At 37.4% G+C, this 25,359-nt stretch overlaps 1 protein-coding gene across 1 annotated transcript in view; it reads right to left on the bottom strand.

The window, feature by feature from the left end:
* LOC117297820 (receptor-type tyrosine-protein phosphatase F-like) overlaps positions 1–25,359 on the bottom strand; it is a 36,975-nt gene that overhangs the window by 2,185 nt on the left and 9,431 nt on the right. Inside the window, exons 10-43 of the mRNA XM_033780969.1 lie at positions 24,836–24,892; positions 24,070–24,363; positions 23,367–23,675; positions 22,919–23,203; positions 22,176–22,487; positions 21,724–22,020; positions 21,129–21,440; positions 20,337–20,621; positions 19,801–19,933; positions 18,790–18,965; positions 18,067–18,354; positions 17,415–17,653; positions 16,348–16,417; positions 15,455–15,561; positions 14,618–14,834; positions 14,031–14,130; positions 12,885–13,140; positions 12,579–12,621; positions 11,897–11,999; positions 10,829–10,908; positions 10,141–10,469; positions 9,685–9,772; positions 9,052–9,128; positions 8,916–8,952; positions 8,095–8,192; positions 7,512–7,634; positions 6,758–6,915; positions 6,308–6,443; positions 5,139–5,288; positions 4,322–4,421; positions 3,398–3,474; positions 2,315–2,446; positions 1,370–1,504; positions 548–702 (exon numbers count right to left, since the gene is read on the bottom strand). Coding sequence (XP_033636860.1) covers positions 548–702; positions 1,370–1,504; positions 2,315–2,446; positions 3,398–3,474; positions 4,322–4,421; positions 5,139–5,288; positions 6,308–6,443; positions 6,758–6,915; positions 7,512–7,634; positions 8,095–8,192; positions 8,916–8,952; positions 9,052–9,128; positions 9,685–9,772; positions 10,141–10,469; positions 10,829–10,908; positions 11,897–11,999; positions 12,579–12,621; positions 12,885–13,140; positions 14,031–14,130; positions 14,618–14,834; positions 15,455–15,561; positions 16,348–16,417; positions 17,415–17,653; positions 18,067–18,354; positions 18,790–18,965; positions 19,801–19,933; positions 20,337–20,621; positions 21,129–21,440; positions 21,724–22,020; positions 22,176–22,487; positions 22,919–23,203; positions 23,367–23,675; positions 24,070–24,363; positions 24,836–24,892 — 5,758 coding nt within the window. The remainder of the gene's footprint in view (positions 1–547; positions 703–1,369; positions 1,505–2,314; positions 2,447–3,397; positions 3,475–4,321; positions 4,422–5,138; positions 5,289–6,307; positions 6,444–6,757; positions 6,916–7,511; positions 7,635–8,094; positions 8,193–8,915; positions 8,953–9,051; positions 9,129–9,684; positions 9,773–10,140; positions 10,470–10,828; positions 10,909–11,896; positions 12,000–12,578; positions 12,622–12,884; positions 13,141–14,030; positions 14,131–14,617; positions 14,835–15,454; positions 15,562–16,347; positions 16,418–17,414; positions 17,654–18,066; positions 18,355–18,789; positions 18,966–19,800; positions 19,934–20,336; positions 20,622–21,128; positions 21,441–21,723; positions 22,021–22,175; positions 22,488–22,918; positions 23,204–23,366; positions 23,676–24,069; positions 24,364–24,835; positions 24,893–25,359) is intronic.

Below are 25,359 nucleotides of genomic sequence, written 5' to 3'. Positions count from 1 at the left end.
CTTTTTCGAAAACTATATGTCACTGCAGAGAGAGCCGTTTCTCACAAGGGGTTTATACTAGCAATCTCTCCCCATTACTCGTTACCAAGTAAGGTTTCATGCTAATAACTGTTTTGAGCAACTAGCTACCAATAGTGTCCACTGCCTTTAAAGGCAGTGGACACTATTGGTAATTACTCAAAATAATTATTAGCATAAAACCTTTCTTGGTGACGAGTAATGGGGAGAGGTTGATGGTATTAAACATTGGGAGAAACGGCTCCCTCTGAAGTGTCATAGTTTTTGAGAAAGAAGTAATTTTCCATGAATTTGATTTCGAGACCTCAAGTTTAGAATTTGAGGTCTCAAAATCAACCATCTAAACGCACACAACTTCGTGTGAGAAGGGTGTTTTTTTTTCTTTCATTATTATCTCGCAACTTCGATGACCGATTGAGCTCAAATTTTCACAGGTTTGTTATTTTATGCATATGTTGAGATACACCAACTGTGAAGGCTAGTCTTTGACAATTACCAATAGTGTCCCTTGCCTTTAAGCGATACTTACATGCAGTGGACTGTGAGTGGTCCATCAGGATGCTCCTCCGTCCACGTGTTGACAGCCTCAATCAATTTAAGGAGACTAGACGGCGAGCTGGGGATGTCCTTCTTTTTGGGCCACTGCAGGAACTGGATATGGCATACAGTCTGCACCTCTTTCTGCTAATTTATATTTTCAATTAGAATGAAACAAATTAATTACACGAGAAGTTTTGTGCAAGATTAGGTCAAAACAAATGTAGGCCTACTTAAAATTTAATTAAGAAACCAGATGGAAAGCCACAGTTTTATTTTATGTTTTTACACAAATAGGAGAAAGATTTTTTCCAACATAGTTTGAATAAGAGTGGCTTCTTATAACATAGCGTGCACATCTGTCACTGGGTTTACATTTTAAAGTCATACCGTATTTTCCTGCAATGATGGGACTGGATTGTGATACGTATTTCTCTCTCTCGAAACGTCGAGTTAAGCCAATGATTCTTTTCAGAACCACCCCAACTCATTTAGAGATAGTCATTACATGGTGTTACCACTAACTCTTCTACATGTACATGTTATTTCCACCATGCAAAGTTTCAAATCCTACGTATTCCTTTTACATAGCACAATGTAATGGTTAACAATGGCGCATTATGCTGCCAATCTTTTCGATAACCGTTTCTTTGTGTGTGGTAAAAATAAAATAAATGAATGAATGAATGAAAGTGTACTGGGTTCTTTTACGTGCGTTCACACAGCACACGGAAATAGTCTAAACAGAAGTTTACAAAAAAATAGACAAACAACATTAACATAGCTACAATTGTTTGTTGCAACAAATACTGACATTTCTAAGTGGGTACGTGATGCCGAATTGTCGCACGACCATGTCCTCGTCGCGTTGATCCTCACTCAGTAACTGTACAGTCAGTGGTCCAAAGCTCATGCTGCCCTCCTCCGGCCAGTACTGTGGGATGCTCTGCTGATGAGTGGGGCAAACAAAACCAATAGATGAGTCATTTCTGTTTACTTATTTCATAAGTAAAAAACGACTTATATAATACAATAATGACATTAACTTCAACCTGGTATTAAAGTCTAGCCCACGTTATCTTAAAGGAACATTACATAATTGGTTTTGCTAACAAAACAGTTGCTGGCAGTGAAAGCACTCTATGTAATCCACACTATACATAAACTGAAAAACCTGTAGAAGTTTAAGATCGATCGGCCATCTGGGTCACGAGAAAATAGTAAAAAAACGATTACAAATTTTGCATTGCATCGATGCCAAAATAAAAATGAATAAAACGCTCACTGGGTAATAAACTTCAAACACGAAGTTAGACTATTTATTTATCATCATATATTAATTTTCAGACAGAAATATTTCAAGGGATGTTTTCTACTATCATCATCATTAGACCGAAGTTTTGAGTAAATCTGTGATCTTCACGACTCTTTTTTTTTTACGGCAATGATTTTCGGAATAATAATGCAATAAAAAACTTTAGTTGAAAGTCAACTTAAATTATGCTTATTTAATAATGTCACGATTCAAATTTTTTCAAAAGTAACAAAAAATTGCATTATGTGGCAAAGCTATTCAAAGATAACATTTGTTCCAGTTTATTTCCAGAATGAAGTTATTGTATTGCAAAAAACAACAATTAATAGTAAGTTATGTGTCATCTTGTCAATGGAGTGAAATTAGTTTATGAAGTACTACTGTTCAAAATAAATTTAATTAAAATAATACATTTTTAAGAAAATTTTATGTTTGTTCACACACCGGGTCATTGTCCATGGAGTTGAGCATAATAATGCAGGATGATTTGTAGTCAAACACCAGCCGCCATATATCACCCATCGTGCTGGGTAGGGGAGCTTGTGTGGCCAGGTAGGAGTGCTTGCCTCTGGAACCCTGGATAGCCAAAGTAAATCAAACATTCGAATAATATTTAATAATAAATAATAATAATACATCTTATAAAGCGCTGGTATCTAGAAAAAAAATACTATTCATATGACCAATGGAAAAATTAATGGTAGTCTTGACTCAAGAAGTAAGTTTTGAGATTGGATTTGAATTAAGAAATTTCATGTAATGTGATCTAAGGGTGAGAGGCAAGCCGTTCCACAGGCCCGGGGGCTGCAACTGAGAAACTTCTATCCACATAAGTTTTCAACCTGGAAGGTGGAACGGCAAGCAAGTGGGCATCACTGGACCTTATTAAATTATCGTCTTAGCAAACCACAATCTGATCATAAGTGAAAATAATCGAACTGCTCCAGTCAGTTGGCTGTATACCATCAATGTCATTGGCATTTTATTAGTTTGTACCTCTAAGAACGAAGCAATGGTGTAAAATCCCACCTTTGGTTTACAGACACTGGACACTATTGGTAATTGTCAAAGACCAGTCTTATCACTTGGTGTATCTCAACATATGCATGAAATAACAAACCTGTGAAAATTTGAGCTCAATTGGTCGTCGGAGTTGCGAGATAATAATGAAAGAAAAAACACCCTTGTCACACGAAGTTGTGTGCTTTTAGATGGTTGATTTCGAGACCTCAAGTTCTAAACTTGAGGTCTCGAAATCAAATTCGTGGAAAATTACTTCTTTCTCGAAAACTACGTCACTTCAGAGAGAGCCGTTTCTAACAATGTTTTATACTATCAACCTTTCCCCATTACTCGTTACCGAAGTGAGGTTTTATGCTGATAATTATTTTGAGTAAGTACCAATAGTGTCCACTGCCTTTAAGACAATCAGCAAAATACAAACTGATCAATCGATGGAGTCATTGAGTTGCTCCAGCCAGTTTGCCAGACACCGTCGATGTCATGAACCTTTTGGTTTTAACTTACCTCTAAGAATGTAGCATTGATGTAGTTAGTGCTACCTTCGTCACCTGTTGTCATCAGGTATGGTCTGGTGCTGTCCCCTAGCAAGGTATCAGACTACATGTTAGCTTAAATTGCATCTTAATGATGGGTTGATTTGACCGACATTTGAAAAAGTTGTTGCGTATATGGGGAAACAAAAAGCAGGACAGGGTTCACAAAATGTAGCTTTTCCTTTGTAACTTTTTTAACACTTTCTATTACCCAGCTTTATAATTTTCAAAGTAAATGCGATACGGAAAGCAAAGTTCAGAAGTTGTTTGATTAACTACTTTTATGCTTACTTGTTGTTACTTTGCCAAGAAGTCAGGGCATATGGCGACTGGTCATGGATATGAATTCCAGTCTAATCACAAGTTTGTTTTGCTGCTCGATGATGTTTCTTAACAACTTGATTTACATAATGCGAGGTTGAAGTGTTTACCTCGACTGCCTCGGATACCAATGTTAAAGGCAGTGGACACTATTGGTAATTGTCAAAGACTAGCCTTCACAGTTGGTGTATCTCCACATATGCATAAAATAACTAACATGTGAAAATTTAAGCTCAATTGGCCATCAAAGTTGTCACACGAAGTTGTGTACATTTAGATGGTCGATATAGAGACCTCAAGTTCTAAATCTGAGGTTTCCATATCAAATTCGTGGAAAATTACTTCTTTCTCGAAAATTATGGCACTTCAGAGGGAGCCGTTTCTCACAATTTTGTATACCATCAACCTCTCCCCATTACTCGTCACCAAGAAAAGATTTATGCTAATAATTATTTTGAGTAATTACCAATAGTGTACACTGCCTTTAAAAATGAATTTGTCTTTTTTTAGACGGCTCGTGTTTCTTGGTTCACTATACTAACAGAAAAAAAAAATATTTATATTAAAAATATACTTGGAATGCAATCCTCAAATCTGTTCTTGTCTGCGTTGTCAGGCTGCCTCCCTCCGTAGCACTGGTCGTCACTCATTGATGCAGTGAAAGTATCCAACATCTGTTACGAAAACAAGAGTAGTTTGGTTGATCATTAAAGGCAGTGGACACTATTGGTAATTACTAAAAATAATTATTGTCATAAAACCTTACTTGGTGAGGAGTAATGGGGAGGGGTTGATGGTATAAAACATTGTAATAAACGGCTCCCTCTGAAAAGCCATAGTTTTTGAGAAAGAAGTAATTTTCCACGAATTTGATTTCGAGACCTCAGATTTAGAACTTGAGGTCTCGAAATCAACCATCTAAACGCACACAACTTCGTGTGACAAGAGTGTTTATTTCTTTCATTATTATCTCGCAAGTTCGATGACCGATTGAGCTCAAATTTTCACAGGTTTGTTATTTTATGCTTATGTTGAGATACACAAACTGTTAGGGCTAGTCTTTGACAATTACCAATAGTGTCCACTGGCTTTAAACATGTGAGTCATTACAACGACAAACAAGTGTAAATGGTAAAGAATAGGCATACAACTAGAAATTGTCTTTAATTATCGACCACGTTATGAAGACAGAAACAAAATATGACCACACAAAGCTCACATTAGGTGCATTGTAAAGACTATGTGGTGCTCTCCAAGTACAAATGATATTTAAAGGATATCAAACACAGGAAAACACAAAGAAAAACAACCGTTCTCCACATGGATGTGCAGAATATAGTTTGTTGTCCATGTCAATTGAACAACTTCATCCGTTGAAACTTATAGTATACCTGGAATTGGTCTTCCATGCCGTTTGTTCCAGTTTTCTTATCACGCTTTTTCAGTTTGATTAGATCTTGTGGGAATCGATCCACTGAGATGGCAGTGTTCTCGGACAGACTGGACTCCAACAAAGCCTCGTAGATGAACTTGAACTGACCCTGTACAAATGAAAATTTGAATAATTCAAATGATAACGTATTCTTTTAAGTCACTATCAAGGTTTAATAGAACTCTTTACTCTGACTCCTAAGGATCACAAAACCAGATCATGAAACACCCAAGACAATTATTCCACCCCCAAAAAAAAAAATTAAATAAAAACGAAACAAAAATTATCAACGTGAAGTGAGTGCAGTTCGATTTGTCTTTTCATTGCGGCAATTGGCGTGCTTTAAGTCGAAACAATGTATAATAAACTGCATAGGATTACGATAATTACATCTCAAGGGGAGTGTCAATAATTCTCCCAGCAGGACAGGGCTTGATCACTTATGGTGCTAATTAACATGAATAAAGAAAATAATCAACATATTAAATTTGTTTCCTCATCGGCAACTTTGGAAAAAAGTTCTGGTTAAACACGAAAGAGGCACTGACCGCGTGAAAGAGCAGTTCATTTTTAATATAACCTTTTTTGCATTTTTGCTATTCAGTAGTAAGTTCAATCAGTTTATGTTAACAGTTGCGTTTGGCAATAGCTAGTGCCGGTGTCGCATGCAATGATCTCCTCTATGCAATACTACCCGGAGGACATTATTGCATATGCAATAATGTCCGCCGGACGGTTTGGCATATGCAATCGTGTCCGCCCGGACGCTGCTGCATAATCGGTTGTGCTTGCTTACGCGCGCAGTGTCATGTACATTTCCACCGGACGGTTTTTGCATAGCCCCAGACACGATTGCATATGCAAAAGTGTCCGGAGCGGACAGTATTGCATGGCGGACACAATTGCATCTGACACCGGTAATACCCTCCCCGCTGCCGAACGGCATCTTGCTCAAGGACACAAGTGTCAAGAACGGGATTCTCGTTGGATGTTGAACACGTGATTAATCTAAACAAAGCAATTATGTCAACGCATTTAACTAAAGCACCCGAACTTCCATGGGGAGATGACTTATGAAAATTAATAAATTAATTGATTAATTACAATTATTAAAGTTTGTGCCCATACCACAGTTTGAACCATCAAGTAGCGCTTGTCCCTCATGTTACGCACAAAGCTGAGTACATCGACCTGTCCTTCTGCCTGAGCCTGTTCCATCATGGCGTCCAATGCTATGTAGGTTCCAGTTCGGCCAACCCCAGCACTAGTTAAAAGAAAAAAAAAAGAAAAAAAAAAAACAGTTTCCAATAGTTGCTATAATAGTAAGTAACAGTAAAAGGAAAGGCACATTGTTTTCACTTACTTTGTTGATACGATGGGACAAAGCAATATACCTTTATTTGGGAGGCCATCTTGATTTTCTCCTTTTCAACCAATGTAACCAAACCGAGGCCTGTAGGAAAATATAGTCTGGTCCTTGTTTGTACAATGAATATTGACACCCATCACTGTTATTGAATAGAGATAACATGACAAAGATGGTGGCATAATGCTAAAGGTCTTTAGATGTGAGTATACCTGCAGTGCACGATAGTAGGACCATGTTGGGTTGTTTCTGAGGCGTGTACTCGTCCAATAAACTGTAGAAGGGATGAAGACTCGGGTGGCTTCATATCGGGCCATGTGATGTAATGATACTGCAGAACCTCACGGTACTCGCCTTCGGGCTCGCTGCTCTGTAAACAGTGGAAATAAGGTACCATTTATTATAACGACTACATTAGCTTCAAACATCAAAGACACAGAAACACGATACAAGGAGCCTGTAGTTTTCGAAACAATATTGGAACGATGAAAATTATATAATGAGAACAATCAAACTCATTTAGTAAAGAAGTTCAAGTGCGAGACAATACAATTACACCGACTGTGAGTTTCGATAAGCAATCAATTGGTTCTCAACAAAATATTTGTAAGCATACAACTTTGAAACGATGGAAAACTGTTGATAGTATGAAACATTGTGAGAAACGGCTCGCTCTCAAGAAACGTAGTCCTCGAGAAAGAAGTAATACTCCACTAAAATGTTATTTGAATTTGATATCGGACCTCAGAATTATATTTTGTGGTCCCGTAATCAAGCATATGAAAAACACAACTTCGTGGTGACAAGGGTTTTTTCTTCCACTATTATCTCGCAACTTTGACAACCAATTGAGTTCAAATTTTCACAGGTTTTTTATTTTGTGCATATTTGATATACATCAAGTGAGAAGACTGGTCTTTGATAGTTACCAAAGGTGTTCAGTGTCTTTAGAAAACAATACTTTACCTTTGACAAGTGGAAAGTCCTCAAGATGAAGGTCGGACTTTTCTTTTCTTCAACATTTCTGACAAAAACTTCACCATAATCATTGAACAATTTTTCGTCTGGCCAGTATTTCTCACATTTATCCTGCATTATAGAAAAACGTTTTAACATTCACTTATTTAATTTATCGATCCCTTGTACTGACTCCAGACACTGCTGTTGTCTGTCTAAATGGCCTGACTTTAACCACCCCGCCTAAAAATACCCACTTCTCAGTAGAGCACATGCGCTTCTTATAACTCACAACAATTGGACATGTACACGCTCATCAACAAAAGTCCGTGAAATGATTTGACTATGGTTTTAAGTAACGTTGTTCTAAAAACATAACTGCGATACAGTTTGTATTTAAGGGACTTATTCATTTATTTTTTTCCAAATCGATGTCATGCAACATGTGTAATTGGTTTTCACTATTTTCTTGTGACCCAGATGGCCGATCGATCCCAAAACTTCTACAAGTTTGTCAGTTTATGTTTAATGGTGGATTGCATATTCAATTCAAACTAGTTATTAGGTTATGACGTATGACAAATGTTGTCACCTTTCCATTCTCCACGAGGTTTGTGAGCATGATGATCTTTCCGACACGTTCCTGCCATACCATACGCCACATGTCGATCACGGTCGTCTGATTGGGACCTGAATAAACAACATGTATTATTTTTTTCATGAACCTCATCAACATTAATTATGTGGGAAGTTGCTTCCAGGGTTTGGAAAAGTTGAATATCAAATTTGACCAGTGTATCACCGTAAATCATGTTTATTTTAACATTAAAACAACTCAGCTTTACTTCTTAAAATGGTCTTTGTACTTTTTGTAGGACAACAAACACAATGTCTTCAGATTTACACTAAACTTACACAATTTGAAGATAATGATAGTAGAAAGCTTCCCTGAAAATATTATATACTGATGTGCTGTGTTTTTTGAGAAATGAGTAAAACAATGTCATAAAAATAATTGTCGTCTCAGTTATCATTAGACGAAAATGATTTGAGCATGTAAAAGCGTATTCATGACATTGTTTTACTTATTTCTCACAAACTACAACACCTCAGCAACCAATAAGGTACGCCATCTACTTCCGCTATTATTCAAACGGTGTAAGTTCAATGTAAATCTGTGGACATTGTGTTTTGTGTAACAAAAAGTACCAACAAGTACCAAAATCTGTTAAAAGATATATAAGACGGTTTTAACTTACGACAAATGTAGAAGTTTCAGACCCAACCGTTTCAGTTCATTGCAATGCTACTTTAACGGACCTTGGCGATTCATGCTCTCACAAAATAAATCACTTAGGAGTCTTTTACCCCTAAACTGACAGTTCGTAGTTTGAAAATCTAAATTTGACTCACCTTGGCATGCAATATACTTGGCATCGTACTTGTATCCCTGTAAAGAATTCAAAGTAGACATCAATTAAGTTTTCAACAAGAAATTTACATAGTCATTATTTATTGCTAAAAGGTAAAATAATAACTTAACACATACGTCAATGTAACATGCATTGATGTAGTCCGAATGTGGATGTCCTTCAAGTGGCTCAAGCACAACACGTGAGTGGTCGTCTGAAGAAGAAAACAAAATATATATAAAAAACAGTGAAGGTTGCATGACTTGAGGAAAAGCCAAACAAAACAGTGGTCATTGTTGTTAATTTTGCTATACATGTCAATGAGACATTTTACAAAATTACCTACCGTTATTCATTATTGCACATAAGAAGTGAATAACTAATTAATTGTAAACTTTGACATCAAATGTTGCAATCTGTGCAGTAAGTTGAAGCAGAGTGTCACTGACACTGGTGTCACTGACACTGGCCTTCCAAAACTACCACAATATTAGTCAATATTTGTTTTGATTAGGTCACCAGCAAACTCAAATTTAACTGTAAAGAAAAGTATGATCAATGTGACGTGAATTTATTGTTTGTTTATTATTCAATACATGCTTTATATTTTATGTTTATTTGAATAAGGATCTATCAAACATACTTTTTAAGTATAGTAACTAATATGCCTCAGTGGAAAGTGATTGGGCTAGTTTTTAATAGGTTGGGTTGAACAAAGACCTGGAGCTTGTTTTTTAACCAAAGACCTCTGGATTAAAACTTTTACTTACATGCAGAGATATTTTTGTATCTGTTCTTCTTCTTGTTCGCATCATCCAATGCTTCCGTCTGGGGATGGTTGGGTACAGCTGGGAGCGTCTTATAAAAACGAATAGTTACAGAACAAATTGTAATATTTTGAGGGAATGTATACGTATTTTTGTTCAACCTCGTTCTTACATTCATTTGTTTGTAAGAGTCAAAGGTTTTAGTCACTTGTTGTATTGATCGAATGTTAATTTCAATGTTCCTAATCAACAAAGCAAATATATTTTCGAAGTTTGGCAGTCTTGGGCCACTAAATTAAATAAGATGGCTTTTAACATAAGGTTTATATGGAGACCTGCGTAATTTCCCCACCTTCTAAAGGAACCTATCTAGTGGAAAGTTTGTTCGTAAAAGAACTGAATTTTAACTTAGCGACCCCTTTTAAGAAGCAGAGAATGTTAGACACCGGTTAAATGTACCTCAAAATCTTGCTGAAATGCATTGATCTTTCCAGACTTTCTTGCTTTGATAAACCGTGCTAGATCAGTCATGGTCACGACTCCCGTTGTTGATGAGCCAGATGCACCCTTAACAGCACTCTTTGACTTGGGTCTGGACCTAATATTCGGCTTCTGTTTGATAGTCGGCTTGGTTGATGTTGACGGACCGGCACCAGACTGATCCTTAGTGGGTGATTTCGGTGCAGATGGGCCGGGGATACTGGCTGACTGTCCGGAGGAATGGTCGGTAGATGAACGGGAGACTTTGTCAGCGGATGCATCACAGCCACGGTTTGAAAGCTCAATGTCTGAAGAAGTAAAGTTCCTCTTGGAGTTAAATTGTTGTTGTTGTTGTTGGGTTTTTTGTTTTGTTTTTCACGTTAAGTAACAAATAACACAACAAAGATTTTCTTGTGTGTGACGACGTCGGTTAAAGTGGTTTGTAATACGTGTCTGAAAGTCAATAAAACAAGTTGCGAACAATATTTGTTCGATCATTCTCAAACTTTTCCAAGTTTTCTCTCTACACTCGTGATTAAAGCCTTTTAGTGGGAGTATTTATATTTAAAGGTAACTGTTGCAACATTGTCTAGGCCCATAGGCCACCTTAAATTTGCCTCGAAAAAAAAATGAACTATTAATTAGTAAATTGTTGGAAACGTCATACCTTCATAGTCTGGTGGGTTTTGAGAAGCTGCATTCACACCATTATGTCCATCCACTGCCTTTCCTTCTTTCCACTTGCGTCTTCAAATGAAAACAAGTATACAACGAGTTAATTGAGCACATAATTTAAATAATACATTTGGTGGGACATCTAGGAGCTTATGAAAAGGATTTAATGACCTACTTGAGACTCTCAAGAATGTTTATGCCAAACAAGTTGTTGTTTGATAACTTATATATTGTTTTGGAAATAAATTATTTGCTACTATTTTATTTTGTCTTCGAGAAAAGTCAGACCAATAATTTAACTAGTTATTTTGCATTCATGCCTTAGGTCCTTCTGGTTGGGTAAGCAGTTTACAAATGCTTATTCCATCTTCTCAAAGGAAATTTTAATTACACGGAGTCTGCGCAAACCTCACTTTATTATAAACATATTTATCGTAGGCTTAAACAACTGATGACCTCAGCATACAAAGTAGCGAAGCTCCTTTAACAACTGTCAAACTTATTCATCGGGATTTACATTAAGAGGCTGTTGCCTTTCCCCTTTGTGTAACTGTTATGGAATGTCACCTGTGAATAGTCACTTTGGACTATTACACGGAGATCCAAAGAACTTAATATAATGGAATTAAGCATTTAGTTAACTTCTTTTGTGCACACCCGGAATAGGCCTACACCATAATCATTTGTTGTACACTCAAACAGAGACACGTCTTAATCTGATGTTGTTACTATAGTTGTACTACTTAGGGTTAGCCTTTAGTAAAATGTCGTACAAAGGCTGGATGGGAACTGAATTGAAAGTTATACAACTCCTATAGACAACAACATTCTCGCTAGAGGACGTCACATTAATTTTTGTCGTGAAACTAATTAGCCTTCATTTTGGTTTTGCCCTCATTTATAGGCAGCATTACATGTTATCCGACTGGAGTAATACGGACCATCAACACAAAGGAGGCCAGTTTTCACCAACGACACAGTAGGTAAGAATAGTTATTCGTAACAATCTTTTTCTTACACACTTTGACTTTTGCCTAAAGACAACCAAAACAAAACTTACAAGAAAACAGCGGCGAGCAAAACAATGATGACTAACACCAGAAGAATGAGTATCACGGCAACAACCGATCCAGCAGCGTTAGGTTCCGAGTAATCTCCATCCACTACGAGAGATAATAATAAGAGCATGATATTTCATTACGAAGAACAGCAGATGACATGCTTATTGCACCTTCGTTCGGATTATACTGTATATTTGTTAAAGAGGACATCTTTGTTTTTACTTCATGTTGTGCTTGATATGGAGCAAGATGGAGTCTTCAGTGTGGCCTTTGAATGTCTTACACAAACTTTTAACGACTTTTAGGGGTTGGTCAAATAATGTAAAACAAAGAATGGAAACATTTGGGGTACCACTTGCCCCTATAATGGCATACCAACATGGTTTTCCCGGGTGCTAACAGTTTCCGATTACAATATATTTAAACTTTACGTGTTGAATCCACTTCAGGAATGAACGATATATTAAGAATTAACATGACGGAATGTGATTTATTTAGCCAGGTAGAGTCACCAGTAGTTACATAATCTTGTTTTCTTAAAACATGATGATTGTGCAACGCACGATCTTATTTAGGAAGGATGGTGCGTTATTTGCGAGAAGTTGGGGAAGTGTTTGCAGCAACTGTCTTGACCAGAGATCAATCTTACACTGTTTTAAACTAAATTAAAATCAAACTCACCTTCCACTGTCAATGGTTCGTCATTCCAAACCACGCTCGCTTTCTGTGGCAGAATAAATAAAAAAAATAAACAGTTAATTTATTAACAAAATAAACGGTTAACAGTATAAATAAAATATAAAAAAAAGGTCAGTACACATTGTCAATTGGTTTGGGTTGAAAACTAAGTATGCAAGTTAAAATACATGTAATAACAGTACTTAACAGGTATTATTATTTTTATTGTTATTATTTTATTTTTTTTAAAAGCTAGACACAATGCTATATCTTGTTTCTTCGATAGTATAGTAACTTGCTTTGGCATACCGTTTCATTTATTCTGCTGACAGCACCGACGTAGATCTCGTACACAGCGCCCTCTTGCAGCGGTGGGTTCCAGTACCCGCCGTAGGTTTTGTTGTCACCAACGACAAACTTTTCTGGGAGTCTTCCAGGTAATTCAGCAGCAACATAAGCAGAAGGATTGTTGTCGTGGTGCAGAAATTCAGGCGCAGATCGTTTGGATATTTTGCCAGTCAAGGTCGAATCATCAGCAATGCTCTTCACACCAATCTGGTAAGAACTTCAAATAAAAATAAAAAACATGAGCATGAAGAATAGTTTGAAACAATGATGACATACCCTGGGCCGGTTCGAGATCAGGCATATGGGTCCACGATTGTGCCTATCATGTTTAAGATGGTTCGTTTTGCCATTCTTAAACGATTTGTTTGTGCTGTTTACATCATCAGGTAATGCAACCTCGAATAATCTTGTTTCATCCACCATTGTCATTTTGACATACGAGTTTTGAAAACAAAGGATGTGTACACAGATTTGTTGTGCCCCCTCTTTACCAAATCACGGACGCGCACGTTGAGTGACACCCCTAAATGACGAATGCCGTGGTCCAGCTTAGGATATCGTAGCATATGAGCCAGCAACTGTGAATAAAACAACATTAATAAATACCCCAGACAGTTTCTCTACTCCTATTGGTGGAGAGCGCGTCACGTGGGGGTGTTTAAACGGTTGATAATGACCAGTGTTTATAACCGGCTGGCTTCCGCGTGTTCAATCCTCGAATTTTTAACTGTCAAAGTGTCCGTAATTTTGTTCAACGTTTTTTAACAAAAGGGCATTTATGAATGGGAATAAAAGAGTAGTGGCTCGTTCTTAAACGTCCGTTTAAACTCGTCCGTTTAAACACTTTATCACACGGCAACGACCCTGGCGGCTTTAAACGGCCGTTTAAGAACTCGTCGCTACACTTGTATTCCCTTATTTATAGTGGAATAATGTCAGTGTGTTCTGATCAATGGCCTTCTTTGAGTCACTGCATGGATAAGTACACATTCCTTGCAAAACATTTTAAAGCATCGGTAGAGTTCCCGGCATTTTTCGCAGATTTCAATGATGATGATACCTTTAAACTTACCCCTCTCATGACATAACCATTTATAAGCAATTTACCTGGTATATTTAGAGGTGTTGGTACTGGCTAGTCGGAGGGTCAGATGTGTGACACTTGACTCCGCCCCGATGAGAGCCGGCTTATCAGGTGGAGTAAGATCTAGGATCGAGAAATAGGCAGAAATACAAAACAATCGTGTTCAGCTCGAAAACCTTTGTATGGCCCCTCACAACCCAACCACCCCCCCCTTAAAAAACCCGAAAACAACAACAACAACAAACAAACAAACCAACAATAACCAAAAACAACAACAGCAACAGAAACAACAACAGCAACAGCAACAACAACATCATGTAACAGCAACAGCAACAGCAACAGCAGCAGCATGCAACAGCAGCAGCAGCAGCAGCAGCAACAACAGCAGCAGCAGCAGCAGCAGCAGCAACAGCAGCAGCAACAGACACACAACAACAACAACAACAGCAACAACAGCAACAACAGCAACAACAACAAAAACAACAACAACAACAACAACAACAACAACAACAACACACAGACAAAACACTAAACAAACAGTGTAAAAATGTTATGCTCAAAATATTCTAACGTGAAAACATTACATAACAATATCTACAATATTATTTACCTGTTGGTAATTCAGTGAAGACTTCCAGTTGTGTAATATTTCCAGTTATATTGGCATTGTTTACTGCCTGAACCCGAACCTCATACTGCGTGGAAGGCTCTAAATCGCCGATAACTGTAATTAAAGGCGCAGCCAATACTTTTGAACTCCAAAATTCTGCGTGACTGTAGAAGTTGAAGCTACGGTCGTATGGGCGGGCATACACACGGTGCTCAACCTGTGGTTTAATGAGTAGACTGTGTGAGTACAAACGAACGAAAGTGACGATCGGGTCCTTTTTTATCATAAATAGATTTTAGGTTTTCAAAATGATTATTTGAAATAAAATAATAATTATCCACAAAATCTAATTGACATTCCATAATAAGTGTAAAACAGGGTGTTGAGTTAGAAATCTGATTTCCATCAAACGTATGCAAAGGTAAGCAGCAAAGATGTTAAATTAGGTACAAACCAGACTTGACTCAAGTCCCAATCCCGTGCCAATCTCATAAAACTAATATTTTGTGATGTTCTGCATTCCCCAACCTCTTCTCGGGACGACAGGAGCTACATGACGGCGGCAGGTATGCTCTGAGGGGCCTCCCGAACGAGAATGGGAATTGAAACAAGTCTAGTACAAACCAGGCTCCAAAGCAGCAATATGAGGGGGTTACTCATAATGTCTTCTTACGCGTGCATTTATAGAACTTAATTTCGAGATGAAGCACTGCCTTGAGAATAAATATTGCGTTTAAACTTTATACTTCGGTCGCCAACCTCCACTGCTGCTGTAAGAATGTGTATTATTTCGACAGGTCTGAGGGTTCTAAAACCAGTAAAATACCGTATACATACAATATAATGTACGATCCTCCCATTTGGATATTGTGGTTTTTCCCAACTGAGTGTGATGCTCGTCTGGGTTATCGCTGTAGCGATCAGAGATCGCGGTTGACTTGGCTCTGTGTGGAAAGAAACGTATGTCAAGATGATAATATTGTAACTTTGTTCCTCATTTCCAAATGTTTGTACACGTCAGCATTGTGTCATGATTGGATATAGCGGTATAAACAAGGAAGTTAACTGCACCAAACCGGTTGTGGATACGTTAATAAAGTTTGTGTTCCATACAATGTAGATGTTCCAAACCGTTTCTGTTCTTAAAGGATTTGGGTACTTTTTGTTACACAAAACACAATGTCCACAGATTTACATTATTAAACTTACACCGTTTGAAGATAATGATAGTAGAAAGCGTACGTTAAAATGTTAGTTGCTGAGGTGAGTAAAACAATGTTATGGAAATACGTTTTTTTGTCCTACAAAAAGTACATAGACCCTTTAACACTGGGTGGTGAACACACTGTGCGATACGTTCGTTGTTGGTGAACATAACCTGGATGATAGGGACCACATGATCCAATGAAACACCACCGAGCCCGTAATTTCATACATTTCCATTTAAACAATATGCATGATACGTTTTCGTCAGAAGACCCACTTTGTTTAAGCCCCACTAACGGTATTATGCTGGGTTGTTTTGTTTTCACTTTTTTTATCGATAGTGTCATATTTAGTAGGGCTTTCTGATGCTGTGTGGCCATGTTGGTTCGGTAAACTTGTGTATTTATGGAACATGATAGAGCGATGAAATTGTTTTCAAAGACATAATTACTTAGCACGATTTCATTTCGTATGGTTTAAAGAAAGCAATTATTCGAAAACAAAATTAATAGTAGTGGTATTACCTCCGGCATCAGTAGTAACGGTTGAGATGTCACTCCATGGACCATGTCCAACACTTGTCTCAGCTCGAACCTGGAAGATAATTATCAAAACGTGAAATTTAAATAAAATACAAGATGAGATTTCTTGAATCTTGGACATGGCAGTATTCATTTGGTGATAAAGGCATGTTTTGATTGTGTCTATTCTACTGGTCTATGGGCTTAAATTTCGTAATACATATTGAAGATAGGTCTTGCAGGACCATGTCTTGCTGTGGTTGTTAAATTGTTGACGGTTGTTTTGTAGAGGAATAATTTTTGTTTTCTTCTTCTTCTTTTGTCTTCTATGTATTTTCGGTTTTTTTTTTTCTTCAGTTTGAATGCAGTTGATATTAAACTTGGATAAGTTATAATTTAACAGGTGTCTTTGCAGAAGAGTAATATTAAGAGATTATTTAAATCTGCAAATTGACTTACATGAATACTATGATGTCGACTTGGGTTGATAATTTAACTCTCAAAGTCAACTTACTGACACTAAGATGTCAACTTGTCCTGACAATTTATATCTCAAAGACGGTTTTTCATGAAAATGTTGCTTCTCAAAGTCGACTTATCGCCACGACAAACACCACAAGTTGATTGCTGAGGTTAATGTTCACTTGTGAAAATGCTACGAAACTTCTGGCACTCCGCAGAGTTAACCCTTGCACTTGCATTTACAAACAAAAACTATATTCAACAGGAGCCAAAAATAATATCGTGTTTTATTATCAAGCGGAACTGGTTTTGTGTTTTTAATAATAATAATAATAATCATAATAATAATAACAGGTATTTAGAGACGCTCCCCATAGAAAACTATATCACAGCGTTTACAAAAACTGAAATGCACAATAAACAACAAAATCTTATCGGAAAAGCTACATACACAATGTTTGAAAAGAATGAGAAAAGGAGAAAAGATTGAACAGGAAAGAGATGTGTTTTCAGAAGTTGTTTAAATTGGTCAGTGGATTTAGCGGCTTTAATGAAAGAAGGGATGTTGTTCCATGCTGTGGATGCATAATAATTTTACAATGTATTACCTGGACTGAGTAGCTTATACTTCCTTCCAAATTCGAGATCTTCCTCCTCTGGTACTGATTAGAAAGCTGCTTAGTGATTCTCACTGTATCTCCCAATGTCTGGTTCCCTGACCCTGTCTTCCAATATCGAAGGTCGTAGCTGATGATGATGCCATGAGGAGGACTAGGAGCGTTCCACGCTACGGTGATCATGTCGCTCCTCGTAACTGGAAAAGTGACTTTGCTTGGGGGAGGAGGAACTGAAATAATGTGTTAACAATACTTCCAGTACTTCTATACTAATATGCAACACACACTAAAATAACATGTGAGAGAAATATTCAAGCAAACATGAAGTACACCAGAATGGTTCAACTATTAAGACAAAGCCACCATCGTTGTGTAATTAACTTGTGTTTGTGTGTTTTGGGGGGTCAGGTATGTTGGGAGAAATCATTTTTTCCCGTTCTGAGAACAAACTGAACGTTTGGGAAGGGGCAGTCGGAAGAGATGTTATTTATTGTTACATCTAGACTTATAAGAGAAAAATATAGTAACCCACGTACACAAGTTGTATATTACATGTTGGTGACTGAAAATAGTAAAAACAATCATCGTCTTTGTGTAGTGTTATTATAGGCTTGTAGAAATTAAACGACATTGTTTTGCTTACTTCCTTCTTGTGTTGGAGTCGTAATTGAAGCAACTGGCCCTGAAGCAAACTGATTCTCTGCAGATACAGACAGTTTGTATGACATAAAAGGAACGAGGCCAGTGAATTCTGTCCCAGTACTAGAGGTTGTATCTTCCTCGAACACTCCTTCTTCACTGTCAATGAGACTGTAATGATACTGGGTTATGATTCCGTTACGCTGACCACACACTGGTCGTTTCCATGAGAACGATATGGTTTGGTTGGTAACATCAAAAAACTTCAAATCACTTGGAGGACCGGAAGGTGCTAAAATGAAAAAAAACAAAACATTAATACAAACATGAATACTTACCGTCAATACATTCGAAATTACGGACAATACATTAAAGTCACGTTTATAAAACGTTCAATTCATTTGTTATCCCGTGAAACATGCTTTCATAACCGTGTTTATTAAATTGTTTACACACTATACCGTGAACAATTTCTTCCCTTGATCAATGAAGATAATAATATGAACAAAGATTTATAATGCGCCAATTTCAGACAGAGCTGCAAGCTCAGGTGCCCTATACATTTTTTTAAGCTTAACTCTTCACTTGCCCCTTTGCATCCCTTTTGCCACAATTTTTACCTTGGCGTTTTTTCAAAGAAAGAAAGAGAGTTATTTTCATGATTGAAGCTTCATTAACCCAATTCTTTACTATAATAAAAGCATACAAACATGTTGTATATACCTACCAGTACTGTTGGTAGTGACCAGCACTGATGCCTCTTCCCCTGCTCCTGCACTGTTAGAAGGCGTGACGTAAACATGATACGTAGAGTGTGGGTATAATCCAGTTATGGTTGTTGGTGACTGTGAGCCATCAAGCCACTGCTCACGATTCTGTGGTACGTCTCTGACACACTGGTCCCTTTTACAGAAAATCGTTCAGTTTAAAGGATTTATTACTTTCACAGTAAAACGAGGTAGCTTTTTGGTAAGTGTAATATATTTTAAAGTAATCGACCGATATAAAATGATGACGAGTTGGAGCTGTCAATCATACCTTGTACTAAACATCACATGTTTAAAGGCAGTGGACACTATTGGTAATAACTCAAAATAATTATAAGCACAATACATTATCTAATAACGAGTAATGAGAAGCTTTTTATAGTATAAAGCATTGTGACAAACGGCTCCCTTTGAAGTGACGTAGTTTTCAAGAAAGAAGTAATTTTCATCGAATTTGATTTCGATATCTCAGATTTAAATTTTGAAGTCTCGAAATCAATCATATAAAAGCACACAATTTCGTGTGACAATGTTTTTTTCTTTCATTATTATCTCCCAACTTTTATGACCGATTGAGCTCAAATTTTCACAGGTTTTGTTATTTTATGCATATTTTGAGATACAGCAGTAAGTGGGGAGATGGTCTTTGTCAATTACCAATAGTGTCCAGAAATTTGAATGAAACCTTGCAAAACAGTATCACAATATGTACCCCATTTAAGGAAGTTAATTTGTATTAACTTGAAAATACTTTTTGACTAAATCATGAAAAACTTCAAAATCTTCCAAACGCATAATTTTATATAGTTAAAAATAGATTCCAACTAATTTCAGTACACAAGAAAGTAAAAAAGTAAGAAAATAAGAACATAAGAAAAAAAAAATGCATAATTATAATATTATTAACTCATGATACGACCTATAATTCAGCGTCGGTGTTTGTTTGCTTTCTCAGATAATTCAATTCCTACCTGTGCAGGAGTTGGTATTCTACTTTGTACTTAGAGACTGGACAGTCGTTGGCGTTGGGGTTCAGCCAAGTAACATGGATCTGGGTTGCGTCTGAGGTTGGGTTTGCCCGTAGCACGGTCACTCGTCCTGGAGCTAGTAAGAAAGATGTGACGTCGTTATACGTTTCAATATACATGTATAATATTGCATCCCTTGGAGAAAAACGAAGCAGCGAACATTGCCCTGTTCCAGTGTTAGTGACATAATCAAGAAGCTCTGCCTGTCGCTCCTCTTCGGGGTCTCTAATACGAACCATAATATGCATTTTATTTTTTTGTAAAGTGATGACATGTTTTGGGGATCGGACTCAACATGCAACCGGTAGTAATTATATCTTCAATAGTTAAGTACGTGTCTCAGCCATTTTCCCCAAGTGCCATGCAGTGAAGCTTTGTTTGTAATGCGTTTCTTGTTTTAATACTTTTTTACATGGTCCTATACTCCCTTTTGTTTGAGACTCATTTTGGTAAACAGTTCTATATTTATATGTACATACCGACAGTATATGTGGTCTCTTCCCGCTCAAATGATGTGCCTATGCTTGTTCCGTCTGTAGTTACAGCGATGGTGTAGTTTGTACATGGAGCCAACTCGTCAAACTGTACAGACGTACTCTCACCAATCACGTCATCTTGAATTTGGATATTTCCTTTTAAAAACAACTTTGAGATGTAGCCTGTGATACTGCCTCCTCTGCTGCCACATGGGATGGGGTTCCAAGTGATGCTGATGCTACTGGCAGTCACTTCACTTCTATTAAATGTAGGCGCAGCTTGAGGGCCTAATGTAAATCACCAAACGCAGTCGTTTATGCTTCATATCATCCCTTTCTTTGTTAATGTTGTTGTACAGAAACTCACACCGATGATCTTAAAGAACGAGCTAGCTCAAATTTAATTGTTCAAATAAAAATTAATATTGATAATAAGACTTGTAATGCGCACATATCCACCCTGCTGGGTGTTCAAATGGCCTTTGTGATGTAAATGCCGCGTTGCTGTTATCAAGTCACAAGGGTCGGATGAGGTTCAACCAACTCACACGAACTGTATTGTAATCAAACGCCCGTGTTGGAATCAAACATGACGATGACACTATAATCTGCATGGTCTAGATGGTGTGGCTGGAATCACCAACATTTAATGTACATTGCAATGCTCTAAAATAATTAATACTGTAGTGAATTTATTTCACTTTCTGTAAAAGATAAATGTGCGTTTATGTTGTATGTAAAGTAAACAATTATAACACATGCATTACAATTATGCATCCACTCTGACACACTTACTTTTTTCGCCGGTAATCTTTGAACTAGTTGTCGCTGTTCCGTTCCCAGCTTCATTTCTCGGTGTAACATAGACCCTATATGTAGAGTGTGCTTTTAATCCTTCTATAATGACTGAAGTATCGGGAGTGTTCAGTGATGAAACACCGGCATCATCAACCTTCTGACATTGCTCCAGATTGGTGAGTTCATAGGTCACCAGGTAGTCAGCGGCGAGGCATGGATTGTCAGTGTTGGTACCAGGGGCTGTCCAAGATACTTCCAGTTGATCATGGCGTATGCGACTGATAGTCAAGCCAGTAACAGCTTCTGGAACTTTGGAATGATCATGCACAAAAGCGTGGAACATGGTTATTGAACATAAGAAATATTAACAGCCAATGCACGCGAGAGACTAATATCAATACATCAAAATAAACTCCATATGACTGGTTGGATCGAGTACAAAAATGAAAACAACCAAAAAACAAACAAAAATATATATATGATTGAATAATTAAGTTATTCATTATTAATACATTCATAAGTCGCTTGCGCAGATTTCATTTTGTGTGTGTATGAATCATCAGTTTCGATGAACTGTCCGTTTCATACGTACCGGTTGTGTCTGTTTCTATTTCACGGCTAAACGATGTTCCTTCACCCCTAAGTTGTATAGTAGTTACGGTGATAATGTATGTTGTACAAGGGAATAACTGGTCAAACTGTGCAGATACAGAAGTGTTTGGCACTTGCTTTAGGTTGTCTCGCTTGCTCTGCCCGTCTTGTCGAGACAAACTCACGACGTAACTAGTGATACGAACTCCTCTACTACCACATGGGATGGGGTTCCAGGTGATGCTGATGGTATTAGATGTCACTCTACTGCTATTGAATGTAGGCGCAATCCCGAAACCTGGTTGGAAGAGACCATTAACACATTTATAATAAGGAGGAGTCGGAAAATGTGCAGATGTTTCAACAACAAAGGTGTCATTCCGTCTCTCTTACGACGAGCTGACGGAATAGATACACTAAACATGGCCAACAACAAGCAGGTAGTTTACTTACTTCTTTCTGTTGTAATCGCTGATTTGGATTTTGTGGGTCCATCACCTGCTTCATTTCTCGATGTTACATTGATTCTATAGGTAGAGTATGGATGAAGACCCTCGACAGTGGTTGTTGTATCTTTAGTGTTCTTTGAGGCACCGGATCGATCACCCTCCCCACATTGATCCAGATTGATGAGTTCATAGGTCACATGGTAGTTAGAAGCGAGGCACGGATTTTTTGTATGGCCAACTCCCTTGTCTTCCCAAGACGCAACCAGTATACCTTGGCTGCCTGGTTTAACGCTTAAATTCTTGACACCCAAAGGTTCTGTATAAAATGCAATGCAACACACAATTAATCACCAAAAGTACCAAAGATCCAGAAAGACTTTTAACAATCTATTAACAAGATTTATATTGGTTAACACCTGTATACCTGTTTTACTAATTAAGCAACAAACGTTAATTTTCAACGACTTTAATTCCACCAAATAATTATTCAAACAATTTTGTTGGTGGCATTGTGTGAATGAGGGACAAAAAAAGGTATCACTTTTAAAAATGCTAGCATCCCCTTGCGGTAATGATGACATCACTTTTTTGAACAGCTACTCAATCTTTGAATGTAAAGAGCTCGCGCAATAAACACGGTTGTTTATAATAACGTCATTATTGGTAATAAATAAATAGTTTTGCATTGCAATAATGATTCATTAATTATTGTTATGCTGTTATGACGTTGGATATACCATAAATTACCCTTTTGTGTTGTATTTTGCCTAGCCTCATTGGACCACGGTCCTCTTCCGATGTTGTTCAAAGCTCTCACTTGAAATACATATGAAGTGCATGGCGTCAAGAAAGTTATCCTTATACGTGTATCCGTTGTTGTGATAGGCTGGATGAACTCATTGTCTGTTGCTTTTTTATACTTGTATGGGTACTCTGTTATGTTGCCACCCGTTCTTCCACATGGAAGCTCCCATGCGAACTCGATGTAATCTGTCGATGTCGAGTCGACAATTACAGTTGGTGCTCCTGGTACTGTTATGAAACCACGTAAATTTACAATTAGTTATATAAGAAGAAAAACAAACGTAAGAGCGGAGTTTTAAGGAAAAATGGTACAGTCCATGATTAACTAAACTCTGCACAATGGAAGGAAATGAAAACACAACTTTCCATGGTAACATCAACTCTTACTTACTTGATTGTGTCGTTTTCACAGTTCTGTACACGGGGGTACTACTTCCAGCTTGGTTTCTCGATGTAACGGTCACCCGGTATGTTGAGAACGCATCAAGTCTGTTAATTGTGATTGTAGTGTAGGTTGTGGTCAATATTTCAACATCTCTACTAACCTCCTGACACTGCTCAAGGTTTATAAGGTCATAGGTCACCAGGTAGTCAGTGGCAGGACAAGGACTCTGATTGTCGGTGAGAGGAGCATCCCATGATACTGTCAGTTGATTATGACCGATGGGAGATACTGCTACATTTGCTACCTGATTGGGAACTACAGAAGAAACGGTTAAAATTACAAAAAGAAAGAATTACTGCGTGATACCAAGGTATATTTATTTTCATGTCACATCTTAGTTCCCGTTCTTTGGAGAATCATGCTAATAATGCATCATGATCATATATAGAAAACAAAAAGCTACAGTAACTATGATACCCGTTATTTGTGTCCCATGTTTTGTCGGGCACTGTGTTCTGAACTTGCAGAACACAAGGTGGCCTAGTTATACTTGTTCATTACTATTCTTTCTGACTTTCAGTTCCAAAGCATTGGATAAGAGCAGAGTGCGCAAGCCGCTATACCATCGACGATCAATCTGGAAATTTATGGTTAATTGTAAACTTGAACTAAAGAAACAACACTTTATGTGAAAGTTATCTTTTTGTACCTTTTGATTTAGTTGTGTAAGATGCTGTGCCGAAATTTCCGATGCCTTTACTCGTTCGTGCAGCAACTTCGAGTTGATATCTTGTGCAATGTGTCAAGTGAAGACTGACCGATGTACTCTCCACTGCAACTAGTTCAACTTCACTCCCACGTCCATCAAGCACCTTATATACGTAGTTCACAATACTGAAGCCTTTTGATGGGCACATTACTGGTTCCCATGATAATGTGTGAGTGAATGAATCATCAGCAGAATAAGAAGACACATTGAGACGTTGGGGTATGATGTTGGGATCTGAAATCAATTGGAACATTCCGAGTGTATAAAAGATCGTGAAGAGCGTATACAACTCACTTCACAAAGTCACTGCTCAATGGGTGAAAATGAACCAGTATATGAACTAATCCCTTAAATGTCATGATTACATTGACCTTGGAGACCACGCCTCACTTTAATAATACATCCATGCAGAGAGACACGACTGAGCTACAATAAGAATAATGCAAAAGGCAATGCAGGATATAAACAGGATATAAACAGTAAGTCATAATATTTTGCTCTAACAAACAAAAAACATCAGCAATTATGTGACCCCAAAAAAGTTTAAAATAGGGAAGACACATTGGGAAGAAAATTTATCAGACCATTTTTTGATTTAAAGATTAACAACGAGTATCTAAATTTCATCATAAAAGAATCACAGATAGGGAAGATCGAGTTGGGAACAAGCCTACATATCTGGGTTCAGCAGATGAATGCAACCTACCTAATATTGTACAAGTCGTACTGCACGATAGCTTATATTCGTAGGGAAGACATTGCTCTGTTGAATCAAAAACACCATTATAACAACTTATAAAGGGAATGCGTACGTTTGGTAATCACTCTGGCAACATACAGCTTTCGGTAAGCTTCATACATCAACTTATCAACTTTGGATAACATAAACCATTTTGAGAACGTTTCACATCAAAGTAATGTATGTTATGTAAAAAGATCAGTTGCTATTCCCTTCAATTCGAGTCTGAGAAGCGTTTATGTCAGTAGCACTTCTGTGATTGTGTTTTCTTATTACACTTGCTACATAATTTCGTCAATATCTAAAAAATGCCATCGTCTTTTCAATTAAAATTTCCATTATGTTGGTGTATAGTTGCACACAACACATGTTTATGTACATGTATAACATAATTGACCGTTTAAGAAAACCTTAGCATTTAACATAAAATGGAAAAACACCGTCACAATCCTTTAGTTGACACCTATAATTATTTGGTCCAGTAAACCACT

Source organism: Asterias rubens, chromosome 12 (assembly GCF_902459465.1).
Source record: "Asterias rubens chromosome 12, eAstRub1.3, whole genome shotgun sequence".
Taxonomy (NCBI): domain Eukaryota; kingdom Metazoa; phylum Echinodermata; class Asteroidea; order Forcipulatida; family Asteriidae; genus Asterias; species Asterias rubens.
This window is presented reverse-complemented; position numbering and strand designations above follow the sequence as displayed.